The 20168-nt window shown below is 34.9% G+C and overlaps 1 protein-coding gene across 3 annotated transcripts in view; it reads left to right on the top strand.

Moving 5' to 3' along the window:
* The window catches only part of LOC128242255 (uncharacterized), a 131190-nt gene extending 122646 nt beyond the window's left edge, over positions 1 to 8544 (top strand). For all 3 annotated transcript variants that reach the window (XM_052959345.1, XM_052959346.1, XM_052959347.1), the window contains one exon: positions 1523 to 8544. In XM_052959345.1, coding sequence (XP_052815305.1) covers positions 1523 to 2140 — 618 coding nt within the window. In that variant the 3' untranslated portion in view covers positions 2141 to 8544. The remainder of the gene's footprint in view (positions 1 to 1522) is intronic.
* Positions 8545 to 20168: the final 11624 nt, after the last annotated feature.

Genomic DNA, 20168 nt, shown 5'->3' with positions numbered 1-20168 from the left:
AAAGGTTTGAAAATCTTTTTGTGTGTTCGTGCATTCATCTCAGCACAATTGATTGTGAATGTTTGTTCAAATTGATCAATGTTGTCCTAGGATGCCCTTGACTTTGACCTTTTGACCACTTTTTTTTAACTTTTAAAACTACAGAATTTTTTACTATGAGTACAGTTTTGAAAGCATTTTTTTTTTGTGGGATGACTTTTACTTTGCACATATTAAAATAGTTCATGCAACTAATCTGCTTACAATACTTTCTGGGCTCAGATGTTGAACGTGCTACGTTTTCAGGTAACCCAAACACAAAACATAAACTATATGTCTCTTGCCTTTTACCCATACATACATGCTCTGGATTGATATGAGCTCAAAAGCCATGTCGGTAGAGCATAGGCCCTTTTGGGCCTCTTTTTTAAATATAACTGTCTCGCCTACTTTCAACCTGCCTTGTCGTGTCTACAAGAAGTTCTTTGCAAAATGTTTTACATTCTAATAGATGTTTAAGCCTTAGTACTTTAGGTTGTCTGGTTGGTGCTGTATTTCATGTCCTTTCTCAGAGAAAGGGTCTTAAAGAGGTGTTTATCACAATTGTGCGTATCTTGTCTGCTATTTGCGGGAATGTACGCCTGCAAGAAATACAGTTTTTACCTTGTCTGGGCAATCAATTCTTGTCTTGCAGAAACATGTGCACGGAACACCATGCCTTTTGTAATATCTGGGAAAATTGCTCAGATTTGAATGCACTGTCCTTTACGAAATATCAGGAAAACGTATGGTGTTTACGGTATGATGATAAAAATATAATTGATGGTCATATTGCAACCTTGGAACATGTTTTCTGGTAATGCGGTTAAATATGTAGACAATATAGTACATTAACCTATTAATACAGCAATACTTACATAATTGAACACAATTGTTACAATATTTTGTAAATAAGAAATGACCTATTGAGTTAGCATTATATTATAATGAACAGAACAGAACAAAACATAACATTTGTTTTCCAGAAGACGAATTTCATACAAAATGGCGAAGAGTGCAAAACATGTGTTCATATTCATACATGTATATATATGCAATTTAATACAATTCAGACAACATATAACATAGCGATAATAACAAGAATCAAAATTGTAACAATACATATGAATGACATTATAAGTGATTATGGGTTACTCCTAGCATTAGGTAAATCCCAATCTACCAACTATTTTTATGCAGTGGCTTATGCCAAAAAATGAGTAGGGGCTTTTTCATCGAGTTGGTGGAGGCCTCTGCAAGTTGAAGTGAATCGATGGAAAAAGTGTGCCCTGTGCAGGGCTCTAACCCATGCATGCCGATACCCTGTCACAGCACTGCACGATACCGTCACAGCACTGCACGATACCCTGTCACAGCACAGCACTGACTGAGCTTACTGGGTTGATTCTTACACTTGTAAACAATTTATTAAGGATTGCCTCATACTTTATGTGTAAATGGAAAATGGCAGCGTATGTTTACGAGTTGTTTTGTCTGTTTTCAGGTGGTGTATGTGCCCTCTCCAACTCCTGCAACTAGCCAGGATAAACTTCTCGACCACCAGATCTCACAAATACGCGAGCACCAGCAGCGCGTGCGCTCTGTACGGACAGACACTATGCTCGACCTTCCCCCGCAAATACCCATCTCGAAAGATGGAGAGGAGGGATACCCTGATAGTCAAAAACATTTATTATGTAAACCCAGAAATATGAACGATATGATATTTAGGCCACCCCCAAATAAAACTGTTCATGATCGTGAGAGCCCACCCCCGTATGATTCTAAAACTGCCAGTTTAGAAAATTTTGCAAACCCAGCAAATAGACTTGTAAGAGACTCTTACGGTGTTACTCGGATGGTACGCTGTTTTAGCATGTCGTCGAATGTCAAACCGTCAGCGGCAAACGGCACAAAGGACGCATCACGATCGCAAAGACAGTCTGCTAACACAAGAACCCATTCTAGGACGTTGTCTACAAATTTAGCAGCAGACGGACAAACAAGAACTGCGAAAAATAGTGTTTCACCAAATTTACATATTGACGAACCACCTGACTACGAGGGTGTGAGTTCTAGTGATAATAATAGTCAAGTAAGTCTAAAAATAGACAACGTATGATAGGGCAGTTATAAAGAGTTTGTGTGTATTCTGTGCTATAAAGTGACTGTGTGAAAACTCCAAGGTCGTTGAGTCTTGGTGCGTGTGATCTTAATTGCCTTTTAGGCTCTGTGATTCTATATGACACTATTGTGAAAAGTATAAATTATACAAATTTATATATATAACGTCTATGTATACATCAACAGGCAAGAAACGCCACGTTATGGCGCTACCTTGTCGTACACACCAAGCGTGTATGTGTATATAACAGAGGCTGTTAATCGTGAAAGCTTAAAAGTCGCGAAATGTGAATGCTTGTGCTGTATGTGAATTTTTCTGCAGCGAATGCTGTCCATCATTGTCAAGGCTAAGTCGACTCATTCTGATTGGATGAAGGAACATTATTCATCTGTAATAAAATTAGCATCATGGTCAAAGTTTTGACCTAAAATAACAGTCATTTAGGGCAGATTTTGTGTGATAAATGTGTTTTATTTGTCTAATTTTGTGAAACAAACGGTGCCAATGCTTATGAAGTACAGGATACATGAACTTTGTACAAGCCTTTAAAAATGTAGATTTTGGGTATGTATGTTACATGAATGAAACAAAGAACAAAAAATGATGTTATAGGTATTCAAATGCTATTTTGTTACCCAAAATGTTCATTTGTGGCGTAATATTTTTCGTTTTGGCGACCTAATACGTTGTGATATATAGCCAATCAGAAGAGATAGCAAGGTCATGTGATACGGTCTTAAGAAATTAAGTTGTTTGTTTCTGCTAACCTGACTGACCGTGCGCCAATTTCTTGAAAGTTCTTAAGCGTTACGTTAAGTAGCTTATATTTCATAGAGCAAATTCCTTACTTAATTTTGATTTTCATTAATCTCCTATGCAGTAAGGGTACTTTATCTTTTGGCTACTGATAATCAATGTACTGATAAGCCATACACTGGCAGGCCTAATATGGCTTGGTTTGGCATGAAGTAAAGGGTTTTATAAAAATTAGCTTGTCGCAATTATCATAAAGATAATTTCCTTTCAAAGTCAAAAAAAACTATAGAATATAAATATGAAACAAATCATACCAAAACAAAAATAGTCAGCTTTGCTTAATCTTGTTATAAGAGACTTAAGATGTTTTTAGAAATTGGGGCAGTGTTTTTTAGTGCTGACCATGAATACTCTCGGGTGATATATTTCCTTCTAATGCTGTGTCCATTTTCAGTTATTTTTGCCAAATTGTACATGACGCAGATAATATAGAAATATGTCATGAAATAAAAACTTTCATAAAAAGGTGTCATTAACAAGTATCTTGAGATATATATATGTAATAAAAGATGTCATGAAAAATATTTAGAAAAAAAGATTTCATGATCTTGAGGCCATAGGCATTATCGTTATAAAGAGATGAATGAGTAAAAAGTTTAGAGAATTTGCTTATTCCTACCAACCCCTCTACATATAAACTGTTTGGGGGAGACATTAGTAGAAACAAACAATTAATTTCCTTTGGCCTATGGTGCCTCTTTTTCATGCCCATATACATCGTTTCTGTTTTGTTTAAGAAATCATGTACCTGAGGCCAAAAAAAAATCAATCTTTTTTTCCACTAACATCTCCATAATATGGTTGGTAGGGTAGGCGTTTTTTTAAAGGGAACCCCGATTTTTTTGTATAAAACCAACCTATGCCAGAATATATCGCTATTGTAAGAAGTTTTAAATGTAAAATGGTCAAATTTTAACATGTTCACTCATAAATGAACATTTTTTAGGAAATTGCACAACCCACTGTAAAGTAAAAAAACAGTGTAGGGTGGGGAGGAAAAAATGGGGCGGTTGGGTTCGTGGAAACAAACAATTATTTTTTAATGCCTTACAATTAAGACTTAAGTTGGTACTTGAAAATCCAATTTTCTGCTTTATAACAAAACTTAAATTTTAGTTGTTCAGTGTACTAATGCCGAATCAGTTGCACGATTCTTTAAATTATAATAACAATGTTCTATTTATATTATGCTTCTATTTATATTTGTTTTTTATATTTAATAGCTTCTTTGAAACAATCTTTATTGATTAAGCAAGATTGTAAAATGTTTTGTTTCATATTGAAGATATGCAGGAGATAGACATAGTGAATTGTTGTCTGTGCTGTCTGCATTCCAATACGCTCCGTTTTAGTTCAACTGGCTCTAAAACCCAGGTTCTTATAATGATAAAGAGCGTTGATTTGTTTTCGAGCGTCAAAATGCTCAAGTTGAACGATATATGCACAAAAGACATATACAAGTAGGTCTGCTGAAAATAATAATTTATTTTGAAACACACTGAGCTAAACTTGGAATCATAAGTTGCTTCTTGTTATATTAACATGAAAAACAAATGTTATGAAATGTATGATGCCAGCATGAAATATAGGTATGTTTAATATTGACAAAATCATGGTCAGAGTCAATTTAGGGCTTGGCGCAAAACTGTCATAATTCCTTCTATTTTTAGCTTGACTATTCGAAGAATAGGTGGGCTATATACTACTCGCCCCGGCGTTGGCATCGGCGTCCGGTTAAAGTTTTAGGGCAAGTTGGGATTTTCACTTATAAGTCCAATACCCTACATTCAATTGACTTAATACTTCACGCAGTTGTTCAGGGCCATCACATGATGAGGTTAGATAACTCCATATCATTCTTTACACAGATTATGGCCCCTAATTGACTATGGAACTTAGGTTAAAGTTTTAGGGCAAGTTGGAATATTTATTAATAACTTCTATATCCTTTGTTCAATTGACTTAATACTTCACACAGTTGTTCAGGACCATCACACAATGAGGTTACATAACTCCATGTTATCCTAAATACAAGTTACGGCCCCTGATTGACTTAGGTTAAAGTTTTAGGGCAGGTTAAAGTTTTAGGGCAAGTTGGGATTTTCACTTTAAACTCCAATACCATTCATTCAATTGACTTAATACTTCACACAGATGTTCAGAGCCATCACATAATGAGGTTAGATAACTCCATATTATCTTTTATACAAATTACAGCCCCTGATTGACTATGGAACTTAGGTTAAAGTTTAAGGGCAGGTTAGGATATTGTTTAATAACTTCTATACCCTTCATTCAATTGACTTAAACTTCACACAATTGTTCAGGACCATCACCCAATGAGGTTACATAACTCCATATCCTTAATACAAGTTATGGCCCCTGATTGACTTAGGTTAAAGTTTTAGGCAAGTAAAAGTTAAGGGCAAGTTGGGATTTTAATAAAAAAAAATCTATACCGTTCATTAAATGCACTTAATAAAATTCAAAATTATTTACGACCATCTTACAACAAGAAACATTACTCCGTTTTAAGCCTAAATACAAATAATGACCCTTGAATTTTTTAATTTTTTTTATTTCCTTTGAAAGGCATATTTGTATATTCTTAACCACATTTTCATAATGGGAAATCAAGTTAGTTGAATGACTTACGTCATTGTTTGGGCGGGCTGGTGGGAGGGCAGCATCAAAGTCACCTTATGAATAGAATAATTTTAGTTAGGTTTGACATAAAGAGACCAAACTTGGTATTATTACATTGTTATTGTATTCTAAGTCAAAGCGGCATTGTCGAGCGCGCTGTCTTACGACAGCTCTTGTTACATGGAGTTAGGACCTGCTTGCAGCGTGTCCTTGAAATGCTGTATTTCTTTTGTCAACAAAACATTTAGGAGGTGCAATACCCTTGATCAGACACTTTTTAACCAATGACGAGTTTCGTAAAAATAACAGCTGTTTTTCTTTGTCAATAAAACTTTTTCCTGGAATAATGACTTTGATCAGACCAATTATGACTTTTGTTGTTGAATTAATCATATATTTTCCTATCTTTATTGGCTATAAATATATTTATTTCTCCAATTTTACCAAGGTTAAAACAAACATAATTAGTCCATAATTTATGATGTTATTTTGAAAACAAAAATGGAAAATAATTAAATTGATGAATTTTGCTGATAACAGCAGCAGTTTTTTTCCTATGTCATTGTGTCCTGATCGGCTATTGCTGTTCATAATGGTGGTGTAATGTTTCAGAGTCAATGAACGAAATTGCTCTATATTCTGAGCAAGTTCAAGGTCACCATGCTATGCTGTTGAGAATGAATGAAATTAAGATTTCAAAAATTGTGAAACCATGTAAACATTTTGAAATTGATATAAATTATGGAATACGAGAGTCATCGATTGGAATCGATAATGTTACAAAATAACTTGGCAAATATTTAAGGTTATCAGATGTTACTGCAGATAAGTTGATTGTTTTAAGGGCTTATTGGGTCTTCACTTCCTTAAAAATAAAGCCATATAAATTAGAAATTCATATGATAGATATTAAATAGACTTTTTACAAATTGTCCTGTCATTTGATGGAGTACAACTTTTACAAATAACATGGCCGACTTACGATTTCTTTATAGAGCATATTATGCTCAAGAAAAACTGATTTTCAAGAAAACTGATGTGGGTTTTTTTAAATGTTACGTCAGCACTGCTTCTATGAATTACTAGAAATTTGTTTGATCAAACAGAATTATATCAAATTATTACCTGTCTAGACATATTGAACATATTTATGACAGCTTTGTACACCAGCTCAGTTGCACACAACTGACAGACTTGAGTATGATATTCAGTCTTGTTTAGAAAAGAATTTTAACATATTCTTGAGTTGAACTCTCATTCACAGATAGTAAAAAATTGATATTTATGACCAAAAGATTTTTTCTGTTTATTGCATATGGTAAAAAACTGATTCGCAAGCATTTTGCCAAATATGCAAAACTAGACTTGAAATTTCTCACAATGAAGTAGTTAAAGAATTATATTGAGGAAAATGTGAACACTGCGTCAATATGGCTTTAAGAAATGTTGAATATTTCAAGGGCATTACCTAAAAGAACCAAGAAATTGTTTCATTGTTCATTTGTTACTATTTTGCTATATTTTATGACTTTGTTGTTTCAAAATCACATAAAAAAATAAATGTGATATTTCATTGACTTGTATATTTTTTCCTTCAATATTTTTTTTCATTGAAACTGTGTTGCATGTTTTTCGATTGTTTAATTACATCATGATGCGAAAATGCTGTATCTTTGTCTTTATTTATTAACGCTTGTTAATGGTCAAATCTTGAAATTATACAATAATGCTCAAAACTGCACAAAGTCATAGTATCACTGATAAAAAATTATACTAACACAGAATGCAAATGATGGGCCGATTGTTCAGAACTTGGTTAAAGTTAACAACGTGATTAACGACATCGTTGTTAACTTTTAAACGTGAATATTTGATGATGTGCTCATATATTTAAATACAAACAAGTTCAGCTCAAATTTTGTTAGAAATACAGCAGATAACATGTGTATCAATTAAACTTCCAGAGCAGTAACGATTTGAAAGTTAACAACAATGAAGTTAAATAACCTTGTTAACTTAAGGAAACTTCTGAACAATCAGCCCATTATCTCAGATAATTAATAACAAGCAACTTCACCCACTACCCTGGTTATTGAAATTATTGTATATTGTTAAATTGTATAATTTCAATATTGAGGGTAGTAGGTGAAGTAACCGTTTTGTACCATGTTACCAAGGAAAACGTTCAATAACTAGCATGTGGTATAACTAGTGACTTATTGCACGGTAAGTGCTCTGCCTTCTGGTTACCATTCTGATATGAAAATTAATAACTGAACAAAAACAACCGAACAGTTTTTCCACTATGGTACAAGGAACTGTTGTATTTTTGCTATTAGACATGTCAACTACGCAAATTATTTATTACAACGTGCTGTATACTTGTTGAGTCTGAGGATTTCTCTCTGTTGAAGCTAAAAGCTCACTCAGCCAAGCTTTCGTCACATTCTTTTGTATCCATGGCAACTGTTACATTTTTATTTGTTTTCATTATGTTGGTTCTGATAATTAAATTATTACTTTTCCTCAATTCAAAATTTTCCATTTCTAGTTAGACTTTTCAGAACGAGATTTCTGTAAGGAGCTATAACTTAATAAAATGTAATAAATATTACGATTGATTTTCCTCATTTATTATTTTAACTTTCAAAATGGTCTCATTCAAATCATTTCCTCATTCTTTAACTCATGAAGATTGATAGAGTGGTTTGGTCAGACTGAAATTTTAAAACATTTTTTAAAAGAAAATTGTACATCTTTTTAGTATTTGTTTCAAAAACATAAAATGAGTGTAATGTGATGAGAAAATGTGACCAAAGTTTGGCATTTCCATTCAGCAGATCACAATTTGAAGGTAAACCATGTTGGTTTAAAATCGCTTGTGTTTTATAATTGTCCCTTGTTGCATTATAGAAATAAAAAAAAGCAATTGTCAAATACATTGTGTTGTGTTTTTCCTGTCATGTGATCATCTTCAGACTGTGCTGCAAAATTGTCCAGTCATGAAAAATGCAAATAAATTATCTTGAGGATTGTTAAACAAGCTGCTAGAAGGAAGTTATTTCAAAATATTCTACCACTCAGACAGAGACAGTCTAGTCAGATACATTTGTGCATAATGTGGAAGTGTTTTGACTGATTTCTTTTTGCTAGATTGCAACCAAAGCTGATAGCTAATTTCCGGTAGAATAAAGCTGATTGCTTATAGAATAAAGTTGATTGCTTATGCACAGTAGAATAAAGTTGATTGCTTATAAATGAAAATACAAACTGATCGTTTATAGAATAAATATATTTTCGAAAGAATAAAGCTGATTGCTTATAGAATAAAGCTGATTGCTTATAGAACAAAACTGATGCCTTATAGAATAAAGCTGATTGCTTATATAATAAAACTGATTGCTAATATCTGGTAAAATAAAGCTGATTGCTTATAGAAAGAATTATGCTGTTGAAATCTTTTTCTGGGTAGAAACCAGAAATAGTTTTGAGAAGCTATGAAACAGTTCCCTTGGAGGGGGTCGAACCAATAACCACTCCAGAGAGAGGCAGAGACTGATACCACTAGACCACGTACACCCGAATGTGTTTTGACTTCAACATGTGACCATGACCATCTAGCAGAGAGTCTGGGGCCTTATTCAAATAGTGTTTTGATTGGACTGTTAAAATAACTGGCCAATAGACCGGATGGAATCACCGAGGCATATCTAAGGATAATGATAAGAATTATATCGTTAATACTGCCCCTGGTGTAGACTAAATATGTGTCTAGTTCGTATCTGGAGGGAGTGAGAAAGGAGCCCCCTGGAGTGGCGAAAACATACCAACATTGGATACAAATGTGGGAGATGCATTTAATTTTTTTGTTTTAAAATAAGTTTAAATTTAGAATTTGAGCTTCTAATGCCTGTGACATGTTTGTCTGTACGAAGGGAGACAACTGCAATAATACATATTCAATTTGTAGCCTAAGTGAGGGGACCTGTTTTTATACCAACAAAATAACGTATATCTTCACATATTTTGGACTTTTAAAACAAGATCCTGTTAATTCATTCATAAGTATATTAATTTTGCTGGAATAATTTGGTTGTTTGAAATATAATACATGTTCTTAAGTTTTCGCAGAATAAAGGACTTCCAGCTTACAACAGTACATTACAGAAATAAGGATTGATTGTCTGGCTGAAGAAAAAACATTTTTGCTGAGAAGTCATGGTGAGGTGATCATTAGCACTGTCTGTCTTAATTTTACATTGCAAATGTCCCATTCTTTTAATACCGTCTGAGAAGGAAAGTTGCAGACATTTCCTCTCGGCAATGTGGAAATGGAGAATCAAGAAAACTCCGGCGTGTCTTGTTTCTCGTCATGAATCCGATGATTACCTTCAGTCTGTCACTAACAATGGGAAAAATTCCATTCGGACAAGATGCATGGACACGCAACTTTCAAGACAACATTTCAATGTCATTATTGTTGTAATAAGAAAAAAATGGTTAATATAGCTTAATTAAGGAATGAATTGCAGGGTTGATGTCATTATCGGGGTATGAACGCAATTGGGTTGGTCAATGTGTGTGGAGTCTGAAGGACCCCACGCGTAATTTGACTAACCCAATTGCGTTCATATCCCCGATAATGACATCAACCCCGCAATTCATTCCTTATATTTACACCAATAGTTCATTATTTCATTCAAGAATTGTTAAAAAAATACTTCATTATACCCCCACAAACGAAGTTTGAGGGGGTATATAGGAGTGAGCTTGTCGGTCGGTCGGTCTGTCAGTCAGTTGGTCTGTCGGTCGTTCGGTCGGTCTGTCTGTCGGTCGGTTGGTCTGTCGGTTTTCATGGTTTCCGGACGATAACTCATGAAAGGCTGGACAGATTTGAAAATTTTTTGGTACACAGGTATAACATCAGAAGATACAGGTTAAGTTCGATATTGGGGCTGTTGGGGCCAAGGTCAAGGTCACTGTTACTAAAAATAGAAAAACGGTTTCCGGACGATAACTCATGAAAGGCTAGACAGATTTGAACAATTTTTGGTACACAGGTGTAACATCAGAAGATACAGGTCAGTTCGATATTGGGGCTGGTGGGGCCAAGGTCAAGGTCACTGTTACTAAAAATAGAAAAACGTTTTCCGGACGATAACTCATGAAAGGCTAGACAGATTTGAACAATTTTTGGTACATAGGTGTAACATCAGAAGATACAGGTCAAGTTCGATATTGGGGCTGGTGGGGCCAAGGTCAAGGTCACTGTTACTAAAAATAGAAAAACAGTTTCCGGACGATAACTCATGAAAGGCTAGACAGATTTGAACAATTTTTGGTACACAGGTGTAACATCAGAAGATACAGGTCAAGTTCGATATTGGGGCTGGTGGGGCCAAGGTCAAGGTCACTGTTACTAAAAATAGAAAAACGGTTTCTGGCCGATAACTCATGAAAGGCTAGACAGATTTGAACAATTTTTGGTACACAGGTGTAACATCAGAAGATACAGTTTGGTACTCAGGTGTAACATCAGAAGATATAGGTCAAGTTCGATATTGGGGCTGGTGGGGCCAAGGTCAAGGTCACTGTTACTAAAAATAGAAAAAGTTTTCCAGACGATAACTCATGAAAGGCTTGACAGATTTGAACAATTTTTGGTACACAGGTGTAACATCAGAAGATACAGGTCAAGTTTGATATTGGGGCTGGTGGGGCCAAAGTCAAGGTCACTGTTACTAAAAATAGAAAAACAGTTTCCGGACGATAAATCATGAAAGGCTTGACAGATTTGAACAATTTTTGGTACACAGGTGTAACATCAGAAGATACAGGTCAAGTTCGATATTGGGGCTGATGGGGCCAAGGTCAAGGTCACTGTTACTTAAAATAGAAAATTGGTTTCTGGACGATAACTCATGAAAGGCTTGACAGATTTGAACAATTTTTGGTACACAGGTGTAACATCAGAAGATACAGGTCAAGTTCGATATTGGGGCTGGTGGGGCCAAGGTCAAGGTCACTGTTACTAAAAATAACGGTTTCCAGACGATAACTCATGAAAGGCTAGTTTTTCTTGCAGCAGTGTAACTTCTAAATTACTCAACAGATTTAAATAAAACAATACATGCATGATAAAAGAAGATGCAGTGTGCAGTAACCTTGGAGTTATGGCCTCTTTTCAAAGGAATGGTTTGCCATTCCTGTGTCCAGGTGGCATTTGGGGGTATTCGTCACTCCTGTGACAGCTCTAGTTTCATTTAAGAAAACCTTTCAGTAACCCGTTCTTACCCATTCGGTAAATAGAACGACCCAACTATAACCGGAAACATTTTTTTCAAATGACGTCACAATAACGCGGCAGAAGATCAACCACTTGAAATCACTTTAAAACGTAAAATTGAAACACGTCTGGTACCAATATATTTAAGATATAATAAACTAACACTTTTAAAAATGTTGATCTATATTTTACAGGACCTGCAGACACAATACAACCAAAAACAAGATCAATAGCTTTCATGTATATAGTTATGCAATGAATTACGATCCGAACATATCCGAAGATGTTGCGTTCATCGATTGATGAACGCAATTGCCTAAAGGTAGTCCATTTAAGGAATGGAAGTTGAGGTGTAAATATGTTACCATTAATTCACTAAATAAGATATAGCATGTTTATTGTACTGAAAAAAAGTATTATTATATTAACTAAGAGGTCGAGAAATTTTCTTCTGTCAATATGGTAAAATAAATAATGCATGAATTATACCAGAATGCACTATTTCCGACTAATTTTTTCCTAAAAAAAGCTCTCCCATACCATGTTTGCAGCCCAACTTTTTGGTTTCTAGTGGAGGGAGCCCATGTCCTAATTTGTTGCACCCATCACAACATAATGTGACCCCTCTTACAGAAAATATTTGATTCCCTGTTATGACCAACAATAACCATGAGTTTTTTTGTCAACCAAAGCAAGGTTATGACAAAACATTGGTGCAAGTTCTCTTGAAAAAGCAGATGAGGTAAGCATGAAAAAGCCTGCTGATGATTTGTATGGACAGAAAAACACATATTTATAAGCAAACAGACAGAAATGTCCATCATGTTGGCAGACAGAATTCCAGAAAGATGTTCCAGAGAATTATCCTCCATGTCTAGAAAACATCACAAGCAATCTTACAACATTTTGTGCTTTTAGAATCGAGACAGCTAATCCTAAGACTGAAATATCTACCAAAGATGAGCTTTAATGTGATTTGTATCTTAGGATCAAGGAACACCTTTTGCTGTCAAACAAGCTCCTGCCAGACAGGGCTTAGAAGAGAGACACACAAATCCCCAGAATAATCCTGTATCAGATCCACACCATTTCACTGTTTAGTTTGGTTTAAGCTTAAGAGTTTAAACAGCATCTGTCTTGAAGCAGAGGGTACATATTTTTTTGGTTTTTGTTTTGGATAAAGTGCAAATTTTGTTATCTGAACTCTGAACCCAATCCTAGAACAGAAGGATTGTCAAAAATCTCGGGATGTATACTATGGTCATTGGCTGTGTAAGTCTCCCCTCAAAATATTGACATGAAACTTAGAACACAAGTGAAGTGTAACCATGTGACGTAAGACAATAGAGAGGTTCCTTATCTTTTCTTGTACGTGTTCTTGTATGTGTAGCTTTAGGTACAATAGAAAAGTTGCTGAGGAGTTGTAAAGCATTTAACTAAGTCTTGCTGGTATAGAAATAAATTGTGTGACTTGTGCTTTTTAGGATGCGATTTCAAATTTGTATAATGTTCACATACCCACAAAAAATAGTGCACATAGAAAGTATTGCGTACATACACATACAAGTAGTGTTCTCAAACCTCTCTAAAATAAACATATTGACATGCTTTGATAATTGCCAGGTTATGCCCTTGATGGACTGCGAAAGACAGACCAGCATCGGCTTGCCGAGTTATGGCCTTGATGGATGGAGGAAGACAGCCAAGCATTGGCTTGCCAAGTTATGCCCTTAATACATGGAGAAAAACAGACACTCATTGGCTTGCCAAGTTATGCCTTGATTGACGGAGAAAGACAGACACCCATTGGCTTGCCAAGATATGCTCTTGATGGACAGACAAAGACAGACCAGCATTGGCTTGCCGAGTTATGCTCTTAATGGATGGAGAAAGACAGCCAAGCATTTACTTGCCAAGTTATGCCCTTGATACATGGAGAAAAACTGACATGCATTGGCTTGCCAAGTTATGCCCTTGATTGACGGAGAAAGACAGACAAGCACTGGCTTGCCAAGATATGCCCTTGATGGACAGAGAAAGACAGACCAGTGTTGGCTTGCCGAGTTATGCCCTTTATGGATGGAGAAAGACAGACAAGCGTTGGCTTGCCGAGTTATGCCCTTAATGGACGGAGAAACACAGACCAGCATTGGCTTGCCAAGTTATGACCTTGATGGATGGAGAAACACAGACCAGCGTTGGCTTGCTCCAATGAGCCAATTTTTGCATAAATGTGATATGAGATTGCTGACAAAAGAGCAAATTGCAGTTCTTATATTTATGTTCGAAAATTGAAGTTTTATAGCTGAAATCACAGCTTTTAGAAAAATGAATTTTGCTGCAGTTTTCCTATCATTGAGATCTGTTCTATTGTGAGATATCTTATAGAATGTATGCCTGAATTGAAGACATTGATGCCAAAATCAGCTGATTCTGAGACCAAAATAAAGATGACAAAAAGTCAAAACTGTCAATCTATGAGAATGCACCTTTAAAGGAAGTATCCTGACCATTTCTGATGTTACGCAGCAGTTACGGAAGCAATAGGCTTACCCACAATTCGACCCAAGAGCCGTATAAACATAACAATGGATCTGTCCGTGCAAGTAAACAGTCACCTGGTGTGAAGTATCACTAGTGACAAACCCTCATTACGGCAAGTTCTAGACACATATTTCCAGGAATAATGTGCTTTCAAGCCTTCTTTCTATATTTTATTAGAACAGTCTAGACAAAAACAATCAATACAAACAACAAGCTCGGTCTAGGACAAGTACAATTCGTCTCTGATTGCCATCTCTCCTTTTCTTGATTAGTTTAGTCTGAGACGGTATCCGTGCTTTAAACCACAGCGCCGAATCCATTAAAGCACCAAATTTTATTTATTTTAAGTTCTCAGACAAAGCATAGCAGCTCAATAATTGCACTGGGACAATAGAGAATATTGTCATGTCTCGAATAACCATAGGTGACAATGAAGGATATTTTCATGTCTCCAGTAACCATAGGTGACAACAAAGGATTTTGTCATGTCGCGAATAACCATAGGAGGCAGTGAAGAATATTTTCATGTCTCCAGTAACCATAGGTGACAACAAATGAAATTGTCAAGCCTCGAATAACCATGGGTGACATTGAAGGATATTTTCATGTCTCCAGTACCCATAGGTGACAACAAGGATATTGTCATGTCTCGAATAACCAAAGGTGATAAGGAAGGATATTGTCATGTCTCCAGTAACCATAGGTGACAACCAAGGATATTGTCATGTCTCGAATAACCAAAGGTGATAAGGAAGGATATTGTCATGTCTCAAATAACCAAAGGTGATAAGGAAGGATATTGTCATGTCTCGAATAACCAAAGGTGATAAGGAAGGATATTGTCATGTCTCAAATAACCAAAGGTGATAAGGAAGGATATTGTCATGTCTCTAATAACCATATATGAAAACTAAGGATATTTTTACGTCTCGAATAACCATTGGTGACAATGAAGGATATTTTCATGTCTCCAGTAACCATAGGTGACAACCAAGGATATTGTCATGTCTCGAATAACCATAGGTGACAATGAAGGATATTTTCATGTCTCCAGTAACCATAGGTGACAACCAAGGATATTGTCATGTCTCGAATAACCATAGGTGACATTGATGGATATTGTCATGTCTCAAATAACAATGGGTGACAGTAAAGATAATGTCATGTCTCAAATAACCAAAGGTGACAATCAAGATTTTTGTCATGTATCAAATCACTTTGGGTGACAATAAAATATATTGTCATGTCTAGAATAACTGTAGGTTACAATGAAGGATATTATCATGTCTCGACTAACCATAGGTGATGATGAAGATTATTGTCATGTCTCAAATAACCATAGGTGACAATGAATGATATTGTCATGTCTCAAATAACTATAGGTGACAATAAAATACATTGTCATGTCTAGAATAACCATAGTTGACAATGAAGAATATTGTCTTGTCTCAAGTGACTATAGGTGACAATGAAGGATATTATCATGTCTTAAATAACTATAGGTGACAATAAAATATATTGTCTTGTCTAGAATAACCATAAGTGACAAGAAGGATATAGTCATGTCTCAAATAACCTTAGGTCACAATTTAAGATATTGTCATGTCTAGAATAACCATAGGTAACATTGATGGATATTGTCATGTCTCAAATAACTAAAGGTGACAATGAAGGATATTGTCATGTCTCAAATAACCATAGGTGACATTGATGGATATTGTCATGTCTCAAATAACCATACGTGACAATGAAGGATATTGTCATGTCTCAAATAACTATAGGTGACATTGATGGATATTGTCATGTCTCAAATAACCATACGTGACAATGAAGGATATTGTCATGTCTAGAATAACTATTGGTGACAATGAAGGATATTCATGTCTCAAATAACTATAGTTGACAATGAAGGATATTGCCTTGTCTCAAGTAACTATAGGTGACAATGAAGGGTATTATCATGTCTCAAATAACTATAGGTAACTATAGGTGACAATGAAGGATATTATCATGTCTCAAATAACTATAGGTGACAATGAAGGATATTGTCATGTCTCTAATAACCATAGGTGACAATGATGGATATTGTCATGTCTCAAATATATATAGGTGACAATGAAGGATATTGTCATGTCTAAAATAACTATAGGTGACAATTAAATACATTGGCATGTCTAGAATAACCATAGTTGACAATGAAGAATATTGTCTTGTCTCAAGTAACTATAGGTGACAATGAAGGGTATTATCATGTCTCAAATAACTATAGGTGACAATAAAATATATTGTCTTGTACAGAATAACCATAAGTGACGAGAAGGATATAGTCATGTCTCAAAAAACCATAGGTCACAATTAAAGATAGTGTCATGTCTAGAATAACGATAGGTGACAATGATGGATATTGTCATGTCTCAAATAACTATATGTGACAATGAAGGATATTGTCATGTCTAGAATAACCATAGGTGACATTGATGGATATTGTCATGTCTCAAATATCTATAGGTGACAATGAAGGATATTGTCATGTCTCAAATAACTATAGGTGACAATGAAGGATATTGTCATGTCTCAAATAATCATAGGTGACATTGATGGATATTGTCATGTCTCAAATAACCATAGGTGACAATGAAGGATATTATCATGTCTCAAATAACGATAGGTGACAATGATGGATATTGTCATGTCTCAAATAACTATAGGTGACAATGAAGGATATTGTCATGTCTAGAATAACCATAGGTGACAATGATGGATATTGTCATGTCTCAAATAACTATAGGTGACAACGAAGGATATTGTCATGTCTCAAATAACCATAGGTGACAATGAAGGATATTGTCATGTCTCAAATAACCATAGGTGACAATGAAGGATATTGTCATGTCTCAAATAACTATAGGTGACATTGATGGATATTGTCATGTCTCAAATAACTATTGGTGACAACGAAGGATATTGTCATGTCTAGAATAACCATAGGTGACAATAAAGGATATTGTCATGTCTCAAATAACCATAGGTGACAATGAAGGATATTGTCATGTCTCAAATAACTATAGGTGACAGTGAAGGATATAGAATTACGTTGTCACGTCTCAATTGACCATAGGTGACAACAATTTAAGGATTCTGTCATGTCTCAAATAACTATAAGGTGACAATGATGGATATTTGTCATGACTTGAATTGTTATAGGTGACAGTTTTGATCATATCTTGTCTTGTTTTTTTTGTATATAATTATATATTTTTAAGATTACAGGTGGCATTTTCGAAAAAGACAGTTATTTTATATACTAAATATATATAGACTTTTATTATCTATATAAATTTACATAGAAATATAAAAAAATCACTATCTCTGGTCAAAACTGTCACCTATGTAATTTACCAGAAAGTGAAGAAGACAGCACCAAAGTATAAGTGAATGACCGGCAGCAATAGCCATGCAAAGCTGCACGTCTAACGTAAAATGCACTTTGCTGCGAGGTAAAATCAAAGCCATGCCAACATGTCCCGAGGGCCCTATTGGAAATAAGTGGTTTGTAAGCTACTTTCAGGGAATCCACTTGTTTCCTGCTCTCTAACTTTTAACCAATTTTCATACTTTATTTCTCAAACTTAATTGCAAGGATCAATATGGAAGTAATGTCTTGGGAAAGTATTCTCAAAATTATAATTATAATGTTAGATATGGACATAATATCTCAAAATTGATACAATATTCGATAACTATGGACATAATAACTTGGACAATTACTCTCAAAATTATAATTATATAGTTAGATATGAACTTTATACCTCAAAATCAATACAACATTCTATGGACATATCATCTTAGACAAGTACTCTCAAAATTAGTAATAATGTTCAATATTGTCATTTTTTGGTCTTTGAATGGAAATTACATTTTTGGTAATCACAATAAACTAATTAAGCATGATTACAACATATAAGATGTCGTTGGGTGGTTAGGTGGGCAGGTAGACAGACTGGAGTGCGGGCGTTAAACATTGGTTTCTGATCAATAACTTGCTTTTGAGGGTGGTGGGGTCAACGTTACGGTCATGTTACTAAAAATAGAGCATGGGTTTTCTGATTAAGTAAGAAATATGGCTTAATTAATGAATAAAGCTACTTAAGCTTGATACTCTTGAAGAACTTTGGAAAAATTGGGGCCGGGATGTCATCTCTTAACATTCACCTACAAAAATCAACATGACCCATGTTGTCATTCAAACCAGTCAATCGACCAATGAAAGGAATACATTTCTTCATTATATAAAAGCACTTGTTGTATAACCCAATGGGTTTCATTGACAATGGTATAAGTGTTCGCCTCTTATCCAAAAGTTATGGGTTCGGGCCCCACCAGCAGTATTTTCTCATGACCTTTTGAAATGGACACCAGTACACTGTCTTACAAAGGAAATTTTAATTCCAAAATTGTAAAAAACATTTTCGAACTATTATGATGGAAATAAAGGTATTATCACTACCCTGAAATATGATTCGGACAAAACTATTGTATGATACGTTCCTGAAAAGATAGGGTTATTAATAACAATTAATATCTGAACAGTTGAATATCCATTTCATTAAACTGTCTATCCACTCCAGTGTACAGATGGCACCTTTGACAGATATTCATTAATATTCCTGTTTTTATTTTTTTCTCAAACTGATATTTTCCACAACTGTATTAATCCAGGAATTCCTCAAATTGATATCTTCCTCAATCGTAATATTCTAGGAATTTCTTAAATTGATATTTTCCCCAACTGTAATATTCCAGGAATAATTTAATGGATATCTTCCTCAATTGTAACATTCTAGGAATTTCTTAAAGGAAATTTATTTTTCTTAACTGTAGTTTTCCAGGAATTCCTTAATGGATATCTTTCTCAAACTGAATATTTCAGGAATTTCTCAAATTGGTATCTTCCTCAAATGTATAATTCAATGTACTATGATTTGCTTATCCAGAATATTGTATTTAGAACCCATACACGCTATATCACAGGTGGGGGGAAAAATCCCCAGGAAATTTTATTCATACCCGTGTCTCCCGGCGGGGGACAAATAGCCCCCTGAATTAAACAAAAAAACATATAAAAGAAATAAAATATGCAAATTTGATCAGAGTTGATTTTATCAGCACATTTGTTTGAAACAGTGAAATATCATTTTTATTTCACTAAAAAATCTGTATAAACACCATGAAAGCATATAATAAGCAACGATTGATAATGCTTATGGAATGAACATGGCCATCAAACTGTGTAACTGGAGCATCACAAGCAGTCGGCAATGCTAGAATCTTCAAGGATTTTTTATTGATAAGTAAATTAGCCCAATTAATATTGCCAGAGTTATGGGCCTTGCTACATATATGGGCCTTGCTACATATATGGATCTTGCTACATATATGGGCCTTGCTACATATTTGCCTATTGTCGCGCTTTTTTCATTTACCAAGTTTCATGTTCTTGAATGAGATGTTGAATTATGTCCAAGGTTTAAGTTTCTGCATGTCAATGACAACACAAAAACAGACAAGCGAAGACATCATGTGACGAACTCATTGGCATGGCGTCAAGTGTATAATACGAGTCAAAACCAATGGAAATATATGAAACTTGACCTTTACATTATTATCAACATGAGATGAAACATTTATTTAAAATGAATATCAAGAGCTGTCACAATCAAGTGACTAATTCCT

Source organism: Mya arenaria, chromosome 8 (assembly GCF_026914265.1).
Source record: "Mya arenaria isolate MELC-2E11 chromosome 8, ASM2691426v1".
Lineage (NCBI taxonomy): Eukaryota > Metazoa > Mollusca > Bivalvia > Myida > Myidae > Mya > Mya arenaria.
This window is presented reverse-complemented; position numbering and strand designations above follow the sequence as displayed.